This window comes from Anopheles coustani, chromosome 3 (genome assembly GCF_943734705.1).
Source record: "Anopheles coustani chromosome 3, idAnoCousDA_361_x.2, whole genome shotgun sequence".
In the NCBI taxonomy this organism is placed as follows: domain Eukaryota; kingdom Metazoa; phylum Arthropoda; class Insecta; order Diptera; family Culicidae; genus Anopheles; species Anopheles coustani.
This window is the reverse complement of record NC_071288.1, coordinates 42268776-42280640: the sequence shown is the minus strand read 5'-3', so window position 1 is coordinate 42280640 and position 11865 is coordinate 42268776. Positions and strand designations below refer to the sequence as shown.

Below are 11865 nucleotides of genomic sequence, written 5' to 3'. Positions count from 1 at the left end.
TAACAAAGGAAGAAGTAAGGAAAACGGACTGTTAGCAACCGCTTTCTGCAGCCGGGTGTCGAAAATATCCGTGGGAGAAAGCTTCTATCATTCCAGTGGGGATCCTTCCATTCGCTCCATTCCTTCCTTTGCTCCGCAACCCAATATCTGGTAATCGACCACGTGCCACCCAGTTGAGGACGCTGGCATTGATAACGCCGCATGCTGATGGGATAAAATGTCCCGCTGGGTTGAAGGCGTTAGGAAAAAGTAGTGAGCAAAATGCACCGTGAAAAGTTACGGGAAGCCGATGAGGCGTAACTTGGAAAAAACATTTTGCGTAGAAGGAAAAGAAAAAGTCACCTGCGAACCTCCGCATACGGAAGCGCCGTAAAACGTGCGGACTTAAATCTAGGCTGAAGAAAAGTCGAAGAACTTTTCTTTCTTCACCTGCTTATCGAGAAAAGCTCCATCATTCTTCGGCTTCGGACTGGTGGTAACACCACTACATGTCGGGAAAGCTCCAGAATCCCGAAAGCAGCGCAACCTGAATTTAATGATGCAACGCCGTAGTGACGATTTGTGTAAAAATCGATTACAAATCAAATCGAACCATCGTCCTACCATTCGCCAACAGCTTCTCGTGTGTACATTCCCGCATAGAGCGAGAAGAAAGGCTGCTGTGACCGAAACCACGCTCCAGTGGCTTGCCATCGGAACGAGCCCGAGAGTGGTAGACGGAAGAAAAATGGCATTCGAGAAGGCAAATGAAAAAACTTAAGCTATTAAGGAAAGTTGAGTGAATTGCATATATCAAGCGGGTGGGTTGGCGAGCTGAAACTTTCCAAGCTCGGGTTTTAGCAGTGAGGAACAGGGAGTGTGGAACACATTTTGCTTGCGTTCCGGCAACAGGGAGGATTGCGACCGGATTTGCTAGAACGGTTATCTAGTTTCCTTTCGTTTTTCCTTCTGTCGCAATTATTCAGAGACATCTCTGGCGAGCTTCAATGTATCGTCTTGCAAACGGCTGAAATCCATCGAATGGCGAACAGAAGAGACACAATCTTCTCCAGGCATCATTCGTTCCAGGAAGAATCGGATTCATTGGATGTGGAAATCCTAGATAGATTGAATTTATATTGTTTTCAGAAACAAAGTGACTGGTCGACGTTGCGATGAAGCAATTTGGCAATTATAATAATTTATAGCCTACCGGCTGTTCGAAATAGCAATTTCTTGACTCACCATATGATAACCAGGATTTTTCAAATGGAGAAAGAAAAATAGAGAAAAACGAAAAAAATCCAAAATAATTGAAAACATCTTGTTTGAACCAAATTATTGATTTCAACCTTGGATTTGCTAAGGTTTCCGTTGCATGACTCTTCTTATGCTAGCATAGGGAATGTAATATTCCACAGAATATTATGAATGAAAAGTAATCGATTCTGGGCTTGGTGTTCGTTGCATACACAAGCCATTTATTGTTCCATCTAAGCATATCGAATCTCTCAACGTTTCAAGTATTTATATATATAAACAACACCGGGATTATTTGATCTTTAAATACTTTTTATTTACACATGACGATAACTAATTCCACACCACGGTACAGAGAGGACTAATTACCTATCCATTTTCCTGCTTAATCGATTCAACATTTCAACAATGCACATTTGGGAAACTTCGGTATCAGGACTTTTGATTGCTGCTTCTAGTGTTCACAAAGACGTTGGAATGGAGCTCGAACCTAAGCTCAGTTCGTTCGATTTTGCTGTATTTTAACGGCTTTAGAAAGAATGTGAACAATTTCTCATCGAATTTGCAATCGTTTCAATTGAAACCAGCCGAGATTCAGTAGTATACACCACGACAATAGCGCCATTATCGTATTGATGCCAACCAGGACGAACGCTTCCTCCCGTCGATGCCCAGAGTTATGCTGCACTGCGGCCGGCGTCTCACCTGTGAGAAAAGAACCGAAAATCCGACGATAATAAAATTTTCATTACCGCACTTGCGAGAACCGAGGGTCGATGCTTGAACCAGACCCAATACTAATCGCATTACGCATACGCACCGTTCAGAACCTGCACCTGGGCCGACGTACTCTGCTTGCCAGCGACGGTGCAGTTGTAGACGCCATTGTGAACACGGTTCGCCTGCAGGATCGATATGCGGCTTATGAGCCACTGCTTGGTTCCGCTGTGAATGAATGAAGAGTACTAGGTTAGAGCATCGGACGGAAAGGACGTCGGTAATAATGGCCGCAAGGATGCGTGATGGATCCGATTGAGGCCAGGAAACAATGTGAATGCTGCACAGTTATGTTGCTTCGGTTCTGTGAAATGTGGACAAATTGTCATTCGAGGCCCCCTGCTGACCGACAAATCGTCCGACGTGATGAAAGGTTTCATCTGGCAGTGGATTCGAGCGTTGTTTTACAGAAAATCCATCTGAATGTGAGTTGCAAAACATAATGGCGAATGTTTCAGGGCAATTTAGGAACGAAATCGAATGCGTCATTGGAATAAGCCACTGCTTTAACAAGGGCTCATTTCTAATTTACTTTACAACTTTACAACTTTACAGGACTAAACGTTGAACTTTGTATCAAATCTGTTATAATTCAACAGCATGAATAAAAACACATAATTTTTGCGACATACAACGCCTCGCCATGATAATTTTTCTGCCACACGTAATGATAGTTTGCATCATGACCAATAAAAGCAGTCTGACTCACTTCGTAAATCTCTATCTTGAGATAAGCAAATTATCGATAAATGGCACCTCACTCATCGGATCCATCCCAAATGAAGCGTGAAGCTAACCTAAAACTCATCTTGACATCCTTCGGCAGTTCGGCGCCATCCTTGGTCCAGCTAATCAACCCTTTCTCCGTAGCATCGGTCAGCTTGTTATCGTCTTTCAGATTCTTCGGTGGTCCATGCATTACTCGTTCGTTGCTTCCTCCTGGGGGAAATATATGGCCGAGGGTGTTGGATGCCACCACAGATGACTTCGATCGTTGAGACGCTGACGCGGAGACCGGGGGCAAAGTCGCCAAATACGACGTCGACACTTGGCAAGATATTTCTATCGTGCTGCCCAGTTTATAGTAACGATCGTAGAACTCGTAGCCCATTTCGTCCACTATCCGGACGGCGGGTTCTGTGGAAAAAAGCAACAAGAAAGAGAGAATGAGTGGTAGGTGAAACGAACCCAACCATCGGCGATTCACTGGGAACTGAATTATTGATAACGGAGGCGTTATCAATTGAATTTGATTGAAGTGAAGTCCGATTGACAAACATGCGATCGGTTTGATTCTCGGATTCCAGCGATAGATTTTTATCTGAACTGGAATTAAAAAGGCTTTAACATATGAACACACAACAAGGTGAACACTAATTTACAAGGTTTTGACATTCTATCAAATGTTAGAATAATGCATTCGAAAGGAGTTTATTAAGTCGAATATTACTTAATTTCACAACCTTCAGTTAAATTAAATGAAAGTACAGGAAGATACAATAATTACTAAGAAATCGTTATATCGGACATTTACAAAACCATGTATAAGTTACACCCATGTCTTCTTTTGCGTCGTATATGACCGTCAGTATCAAAACATGCATTCTAAAAAGTACAACCCCACGAATACCTGCAAGTGACGAAGGTTGTCATCCAACAGTACCCTTCTTCAGGTTATTTACTTTTTTTTTTAATCAAGCAGAATTCAAACACTTGCTCTCGACTTACCCAGCACCGTCAGATTCGTTGCGAAAACCCGAGGAGGATGTGTCGACACCTGGCACATGTACAGTCCGGCGTCGTCCGATTTGATCGGGTTGATATGTAGCCTCCAATTATTGGGATATTGAAACTTCACCTTTATCCTCGGGTCCCCGCTGTACGTATTATTGCCGACGGTGAGTAATGACACCTTATCGGTGGTCCGGCGGATCCACATCACCTACGCCGGCGATACATGCCACAAACATTCCGAAGGAGGATGGAAGAGCAGATAAAATGCCAGCACGTGGAAAAGAGTAAAAAGGGGGAGAAATAAGATTAATTTTCGCCCGCTTACGGGTTCGGGTTCTCCAAACTCCTTCTCATCCTGTTTAGCGTCAAGGGCAAAGCGCCCTCTGTCGGGGCATTCGGATATTCATCCGCACATAAATCTCGAATCGGTTTTAGTCCCCGGCCATAGCCTCACTTTCATCACCAGACGCGCCGGAGGTCTCCGGAGACGATTCCTTCCCAGTCCGGAAGGAATAAACATCCAGGTGCGCAGGTATGATTTAATATGGTAAGGAGGCTCCTGTCCGATGAAATCGTGTGCTTTGGGATAGCTCGGCCCTATTGTGGTTTCTTTTTTCCTTTAATAATGACGACATCTGGATGATGGAGATGGCGGAGCTGTCGTCGATGCTTACCGTTTTATCTTTCAGCATTCCTACCCTACAGTTGAGGATGGCCTCCGTTGATAAATGATATCCAACGGGCAAGGCCGCTCCGGAAGTCACGTTGACCGGTTCCTCGAAAAATGGACCCCAGTGGCGTTCGTGGTGATGCTTGCTCTGATAAGGCATCGAATGGACGACTCGACTGCGTCGCACGTCAGGTAGCGTGGGAATGAGTAATGCTAGAACCGAACAATGGGATGCGATCGAAAGAACGTATCATCAGTGTGATTTGAATAATTTAATTTAGTCAGCCTTAGCGGTGGTCAGTATAACATGAAAAGTAGTGAAAAGTTCTGGGTTGGAATGAGAAGGATAGAATATAGTTGATTATCTCCGAGATAGCCATTATTGGAGAGATTGTATCCTATATTGCCTTTCTTTCAGTTTCGACGAATGATTGCCATTTACTGTCAATTAACTTCTAGAAATATCATTTATCTGGTTTCTCCTACATCTTGTCATTGCATGATTTCTAAGCAAAGGAAGCTTACTGACTCAGACACCTGTTAATTCAATCTAGACTTACGTGGCTGAAATGATGTGCTTTTCACGACGCTACTACTGTCTACGGCCGGATCTGCCTTCGCCTCTGGTCAGCCGGGACTGTCAGATTCAATGTTTCGGCTAGATTGCGTACCAAACGTCAACACGTTCACCGTTGTCGTTGTCGTCGTCGTCGTCCAGTCCAAAAGCGTGCCAGGAGCCGGCGTTGACGCCGCTTTCGATTCAACATTATTGGCACGGCTGTCCTCGGCTACAAGCGATGCCGATGGGATTGATGGGACCGGATGTAAGAAAGATGTCATGGGTTGCAGGGTAGACGAAACAGCGTCATCGGACGATGATGTGGCCGTCTGTGAAACCGGCGCCTCTGATGTTAACATCGACGGAGATAGTTCTTTACTTGTGGCTTGTATGGGGTCTTGTAACTCCATCGTGGTGATGGCATGATCAGCAAGCATTTTCTGTTCACGAGCGTCTAAACCAAAATAAAATGTTGTATAAATATTCACTTTTATTTCAAAGCTTATGTAGATAAATTATTTAAAAATATTTTCAAAATATAGCAACAATTAAAACATGTAAAACCTTGTTCGGTAGGTAGTAAAACCACTGTTGCAAAAACTTTCAACGGCGCAGAAATTAAAAGAATTCTTAGGAATTTCTAATGTGACAAAGAAAAGCCAAAAATTTACTCTTTATTCCCGTTGGTTGTGCTTGTACAAGAGTAAGTGCTTTTTCCCGCTTTTCCCCTTTAATAAAAGATTAAAGATTTTCCGTTTTCTCACGCTGATATCGTTCCCTTTTCGTCTGACAGGTGCTGTTGGAGCGAGTTCGAACTTATGGGTCCGAACTGTTTCCAACAACCACAATAGCTTAAAGAAATCGTGTCAAGAAAATTGTTCATAAGTCATTATACTTCAGCTTTGATCACGCTTGGAACCTTTATCTCCCTTGTTCTATCTGCAAACTGCGAAGAAAATGTTATGCCTTCCTAGAAGGAACTCATCCGCCATTGGGGATTAATTAAATAAAACTAGTTTTTTGGAGGCCAGGTACCTGGCCCGTCGGTAACTCCTGGATCCCCTACCATCCCATGGAAGGTTTCATGTCGTCCCCGTTACATTTTCTAGTTCTTTCTGTAGAAGGTCTTTTGTATATTATAATGGGGGTTATAATTTAAATACAAATATCACCGATGGCTCATGAAATCACGTTTACCAAACCTTTCGGTTAATTCAGCAGGAGGTTTCTTCATTGCCAAGCCAAGTTACAACACATTGCAACTCTACTTTTGAAAGTGCCGGGTTTTTAACTCCTGCTACGCATGATAATCCACATGATTGCGATGCGATTGCCACATTGTATCGGTCATTGAATAAAACCCTCTCCGAAAAGGGAGACAAAAATTAAGAGAAGTAAAGAGCACACATTGATGATACTTCCGGTGTACATCCGTATCTCTCCATACTATCTTGCAGGATCCTTCTGGATATGTGAAAATTCGTCAATGGCGCAGTATCAGCTCGAAGGCCGGAACACTGCGACGCTTGCTATCTCCCACCTTCTGTGTTTCTCGGAAGGATGTATCTCCCTTGTTCGTTTTGCGGATGCATGTAGATGCGCGTTCCAATTAACTGACCACGTTGCTACCAAATTTCTAATGCGCACGGTTCCCTCTCCCCCTCTTAGGCTGCCTCCTCTAACATCTCTTACTTTCTCTCGCACGCCTCCCCCCTCTCACTCTCTCTCACTATCTCACACGCTTCCCAGCCCTTTTCTCTCTCTTTCTCTCTCTTTCTTTCTCTCTTTCTTTCTCTCTTTCTTTCTCTCTTTCTCTCTCCCTCTCTCTCTCTCCCTCTCCCTCTCTCTCGCTCTCTTTCTTTCTCATTCCCGCTCGCCCAGTCTCTCTGACTTCCTCTCCCACTTGCTCCTTCTTACTCTGTAATGTCTCTATTTCACATTTTTTTGGCTCTCAAGCCCAAGGTGTATAAATATTGAAGGTGACTTTAATTCGCTTTAGCAGGTGTGCCATATTTGAGTAATGATATGTCATAAGCTCAAACCTTCTCCAATACTCCCTCAAAACTCACAACAATACCAACAGCAGTGTTACGTCAAGTCATGAAATGTCATTTTACTCCAAGGTGTATAAAATAGAAGGTGAAGTCGTCCAGTGTAAAATGACATTTCATGACTTGACATAACACTTCTGAGGTATTCACGAGGGTTTTGAGGGGGGCATCGGAAAAGGATTGGGCTTTTGACACAACTCTTCTCAAATATGGCACCCCTTCCAAAGCGACATAAAGTCACCTTCTATATTTATACACCTTGATTTTACTCTGGACGACTACATTTTCTAATATATACACCTTGTCTCCAGCCCCCCTCAACGGTGTCAAAACTGTTGCATCAAGATGTCAAAATTATGACGAAAAATTAAGTCACCTTGCAATGCTGTTTCTCTTCGTATCTAACAATCTTTACAGCTAATGCATTCCATTTATTGAAAACCCATGATGATATTCCATTAGCTTTATTTGATATGCAGTGTACACCTTGGGTTTTCACAAGATCAGTTTCAGATGCCCATTATATTTACATGAAGTAGAAAGAAAAACCGATTGCGATCGTGTTTCTGCTGATTGTTGTTCGCATAAACATTTTTCCACGGAACGCATCCTATCTTTTTGAAAACAAAAAATGTACTTTTACAAAAATACCTTACAACTCTATACACACCCTGGGCCCACTAATGGATAACCAAAACACTGATTTTATCATAAAGTGCCCATGAAAACCATGCTTCTTCAGTTTATAGTTTGCAACACTAAAAATCCTGGCATTTTCAGAACACATTGATCACGAAAATTATTTATGTTATAATAAATTTACCTTGAACCACTACATATATACCTTGGGCTTTGCCTGAAATAGTTATTTGCATCAAATAACCAAGGTTGGGACAGCTGACGTATCTTTAAGTTTTCGATGATAAAAGGATCACCATATGATCAATGAACAAAAACAGAGCAAAAGTTTTTTTCAACACTAAAAAGGTTTCAATAAAATAATTCATTACCTGGTTTGATAACAAAACATGTTGATTTAAAAATTAGATTACCTTGCAACGATGTACATACCTTGGCCCTGTCAATGTCTTGAAAAAATATCATTTTCATGAAACTGGCTAACATTACCCTACCTTTACAAAGGAAATCAAAGCAAGCTGTCAATGCAGTTCTAACTTGTTCATTCGTGCGTGTGGAGGTTTTGTTTACAAAAGTTTTTCTAAAATACATTAAAACTTGCGCTTAAGTGAAGATGAAACCGTTATCGTTCAAGGCACAGAGGTTTTGTGTTATGCTGTAGTGATTTTGTTCTTGATGTTTAGCTGGAAACGATTCAGAGAAAGAGTGTTTCCATCGCATGTTTGGTTTTAGCCATTGCGGGCGCGACGGTCGAAAAACGCATGGTCGAAAAAACGCGTCAAACGAAAAAAACGCTAAGTTACGCTCAAAACTAAATTAAGTATAAGGATAATTAAAATTAAAGTTAAAAATGTCATTGGCAGGATGGGTTTTTGCTAAGCATATTAGAAAATTACTAAACCAGAAGCAATTAACGGTGTTTCCAAATTAGGTGGTTCAAATAGAACACTCCGGTACACGCTACACATGTAAAGTAAATTATAGTAAATCAATAAAACATGTACTAGACTGCATACCAAATTAAAATGATCGCTTGCCTTTTAACAAAACCCGGAAACAAATCCTAACGGAAAGAGAATTTTCAAAAGTTTTATTCGTGTATTTTCCATTCGGATCCGTACTGTTGGAGTTGGGTTGATTTATTGTGAGATATAAATAATATAATAATTTGTTCCTTTCCATCTGTTAAACTTAACGCTATACGTGAAGAACTAAATTCTGACTGTCTGCAGTCGAATAACAAAACTGTCTACTACAATTGCAAAAACGATAGAGCAGGCTTGCCTATCATTGAAATCCAATTAGTTTTCACCGATGAGCACGTTTGATAACAACCCCGGAGGGTCATCCCTAAAACGGGGTCTTAGACGGAAGGCACGCAAAATGCACAAATTTCATCCTCTACGTAAATAGAACGTAATCTTCGATCGTGTTGTCTGGTTTGTGGCAAGGGAACGACTTTTGCAGAAGCCTTAAATATGCGTAAGGGTTGCCGGAATGTCACTTACACAGGCGAGATATCCTCAGCCATGAATTTTCAACAGAAAAGGTACGGAACTGGGCATAGTTTTCAAACGAGTTTGCCCTTCAGCGTTGGTAGCGATGGACGATTTTAATATGTTTGGTCAACAATAGGCGTATTACATATGGCTTTTTCAAATTTCTAAGCACGATGTAGTCATTTCTTTCATTTTTCACCATTTTTAAAGTGTAGTTTAAAGATAAATTTTTGACTAATAATTTCACTTGCAATTGGAATAAAAACGTTGTACATTTTCGTAATTAGTTCGAAAAGATTACTTGAACGGTTTAATTTTAACAATAAGGAACGTAGTTTTGACTCGTTCAACAAATAGTGGAAATACTCTTATACTTTATTTGCAGTCCTGTCTTTCTCATTATGTGCCATAGTGCAGTTGAAAAGGTACCGAAAGTATGACAACAAGGTTGAAACATTGTAAAAAAAATCATGCTACATGTGTTAAATGATGTTTTTAAGGATTTTGGGATAGGTAATGTTTTTCAAACGGCATCAGATGTTCGATATTATTTCCTTTTTTTCTGCAATCAACAGACAGCGATCCTCTGATTGAGAATAGTTGGAACGTGTATTCACAATAGAAATTGTATATTCTGTAAACGGACACCCAATCTTATGTTATTTACATGAATATGGTTGGTCGAATTGTCGATTGTCGAACCAGAAGCTGATATGAGCTGTTGGTTATCAGAATCTTCTAAGTTGATAAAAATACTTACCAATCATCACCATCAATAGGAACACAATGGTCGCAAGTGCGACTCTGTTGCATTGATGCTTCAAGCTGCCCAGCGATGTCATCACAAAATCATTATCTACATTGCTTCGCCTAATGACGATGCCAAGTTTCCATGTTGTATCGTTCAGTTACTCAGAATGGAACCGGAAGCACTCTCTTTCACTTTCGTTCTTTTTTATTGTTTTTCTGAGAGGAAAATACCTTGAGATAAAAAAAACCCTCACTTCCTAATAACTTGTTTTACCGAAACATAAATAACACTTTGTTCGCAAAACTTTTTTCGTTCTTCCCTGTAGCGAGTTGATTTGCCTTTATCTTTACTTTCGTCGAAGGAACCGGTATTCAATTCTCTGGTTTCACTGCTTGCGACTTCGAATAAGCGTCGGTTGGTAACTTTCACCTCTTCGCGAGGAATCTGGGATGAACTTTTCGTTCTTCCGCCACCATTTAAAGGTTATTCAGCGGTTCCTTTTTTCATGTCGTGTACAAGCACTAAACTGGAGTTCTACATGCTTTAGTTACAGCATACGATAATTTATTTTAGCACGTTTTACTCTCCAACACACGGCTGCTGCCGCCGAACGTCTTGATGGTCTTTCTTTATCTTTTTGAGTGAAAGTTCGTGTTTCTAGGTCACTTTCGGTAAGATTATTGTTGGGCATAACCGTTACTTACAAAACGGAGAAATATTGCACATTCAAAATACGAACGACAGCTACTAAGCGTAAGTAGCAGCGAAGGCTTGTGGAAACAAATATGAAGTTAAGGAATGTGGTTTGGGTAAACCAATGTAAGAAAATTAAGGAAAAACAGAAGTGGGCATAAAATGATGCAACTATAGCTTATTCGCACGGGTTTTTGTAGCTACGGCTGTTTCTACACCATGTTGTATTTGGCACTTAAGGACATCCCTTTGAGTATTTCTTGTGGCCAAACTCAACCAGCAAATAGACTCTTTTATGCGTGAAAAATTTGGTTACCTTTCGTTTTTTATTGGCCACCGCTATCCGTAGTAACTGAGAGTTTTTCTAAGTAACCGCACGCAACAAAGCCATCGAAACGGCCATATACAGATCCGATTCACCACCGAAAGGCTGTACGGAACGAGGGTTGCGTCCGCCAGCGATTGGCACAAAAAGCGTTCATAAATAAATCGCCACCATAAATTCTCGTTATCCACAATGCTAGGAGTTCCGTTTTCGTCCGTTCGTGTTCGCCTGTGCGGATGTCGAGCATCCTTCCTGGTGGTTCGATTTGTCTTCCTACATTTGGCCTATCGAAAAGTGCACAAAGCAGGGGCGAGGGAAACGGTAGGGACCCCCAGAATCAGTGAAATATTTAAAGTCCATGAGTAGCGCGGACACGAACGCTTTTATTCGCAGGCAGCGAATAAGAATGGACAGGGTCTCACCATTGGAAGGATGCCATGTCTTCCCGCATCCCAACGTTTGCTCGGTAGAAAACCCGAAAATCTCTGCATGCACGCGTCGGATGCTGATAATGATAAATGACTAGCGCCAGCATCGGCTCGGAATGGGGGTCTGTGGTATGTGCTCTGTGAAATGTCACACATTTTGAGGGTTTGGTCAGGTGGTTTTCGGTTGGCAAGACATTTGGTTTCCTTTGCGAGACAAACCGATTGAGACGATGGCAATTTGCCAATCGACCAGCCTAAACTCGGCTTTGAAATGTTTGAGTGAAAATAGTAGAAGATATCAGTGATACGAGTGAGTACTTTATAAGTTTATAAATCGTTGGTAAAGTTATTGTAGTCCAAGAAACTAAATCCTGTTTTCTGGCGAGTATAATTTATCAACAATCAACATTGAATTTTTGCAAACATCCAAAGGTTCAGCAATCTGTAAAATACCAGCAAAATTTGCAAGAATCATAGAGGATACATTTAAATTAAAATTA

The 11865-nt window shown here is 41.4% G+C and overlaps 1 protein-coding gene across 1 annotated transcript; it reads right to left on the bottom strand.

Annotated features, from left to right (window-relative positions):
- Positions 1–1734: 1734 nt before the first annotated feature.
- LOC131258680 (uncharacterized) lies at positions 1735–5118 on the bottom strand. Its single transcript, XM_058260037.1, has 6 exons — positions 4981–5118; positions 4425–4633; positions 3745–3958; positions 2814–3153; positions 2060–2184; positions 1735–1944 (listed from the first exon to the last, which is right to left on the bottom strand). The coding sequence occupies exons 2-6, from the start codon at positions 4578–4580 to the stop codon at positions 1793–1795; spliced, it is 987 nt and encodes a 328-aa protein (XP_058116020.1). The 5' UTR covers positions 4581–4633; positions 4981–5118; the 3' UTR covers positions 1735–1792.
- Positions 5119–11865: the final 6747 nt, after the last annotated feature.

What these genes read in the sequence shown, in the direction of transcription:
- LOC131258680 (XM_058260037.1), bottom strand. Translation starts at nt 4,580, where the DNA reads ATGCCTTATCAGAGCAAGCATCACCACGAACGCCACTGGGGTCCATTT. An exon ending in GAATGCTGAAAGATAAAACG is followed by an intron (nt 3,959 to 4,424) that starts GTAAGCATCGAC and finishes TCGCCGGCGTAG; the next exon opens with GTGATGTGGATCCGCCGGAC. An exon ending in AACGAATCTGACGGTGCTGG is followed by an intron (nt 3,154 to 3,744) that starts GTAAGTCGAGAG and finishes TTTTTTCCACAG; the next exon opens with AACCCGCCGTCCGGATAGTG.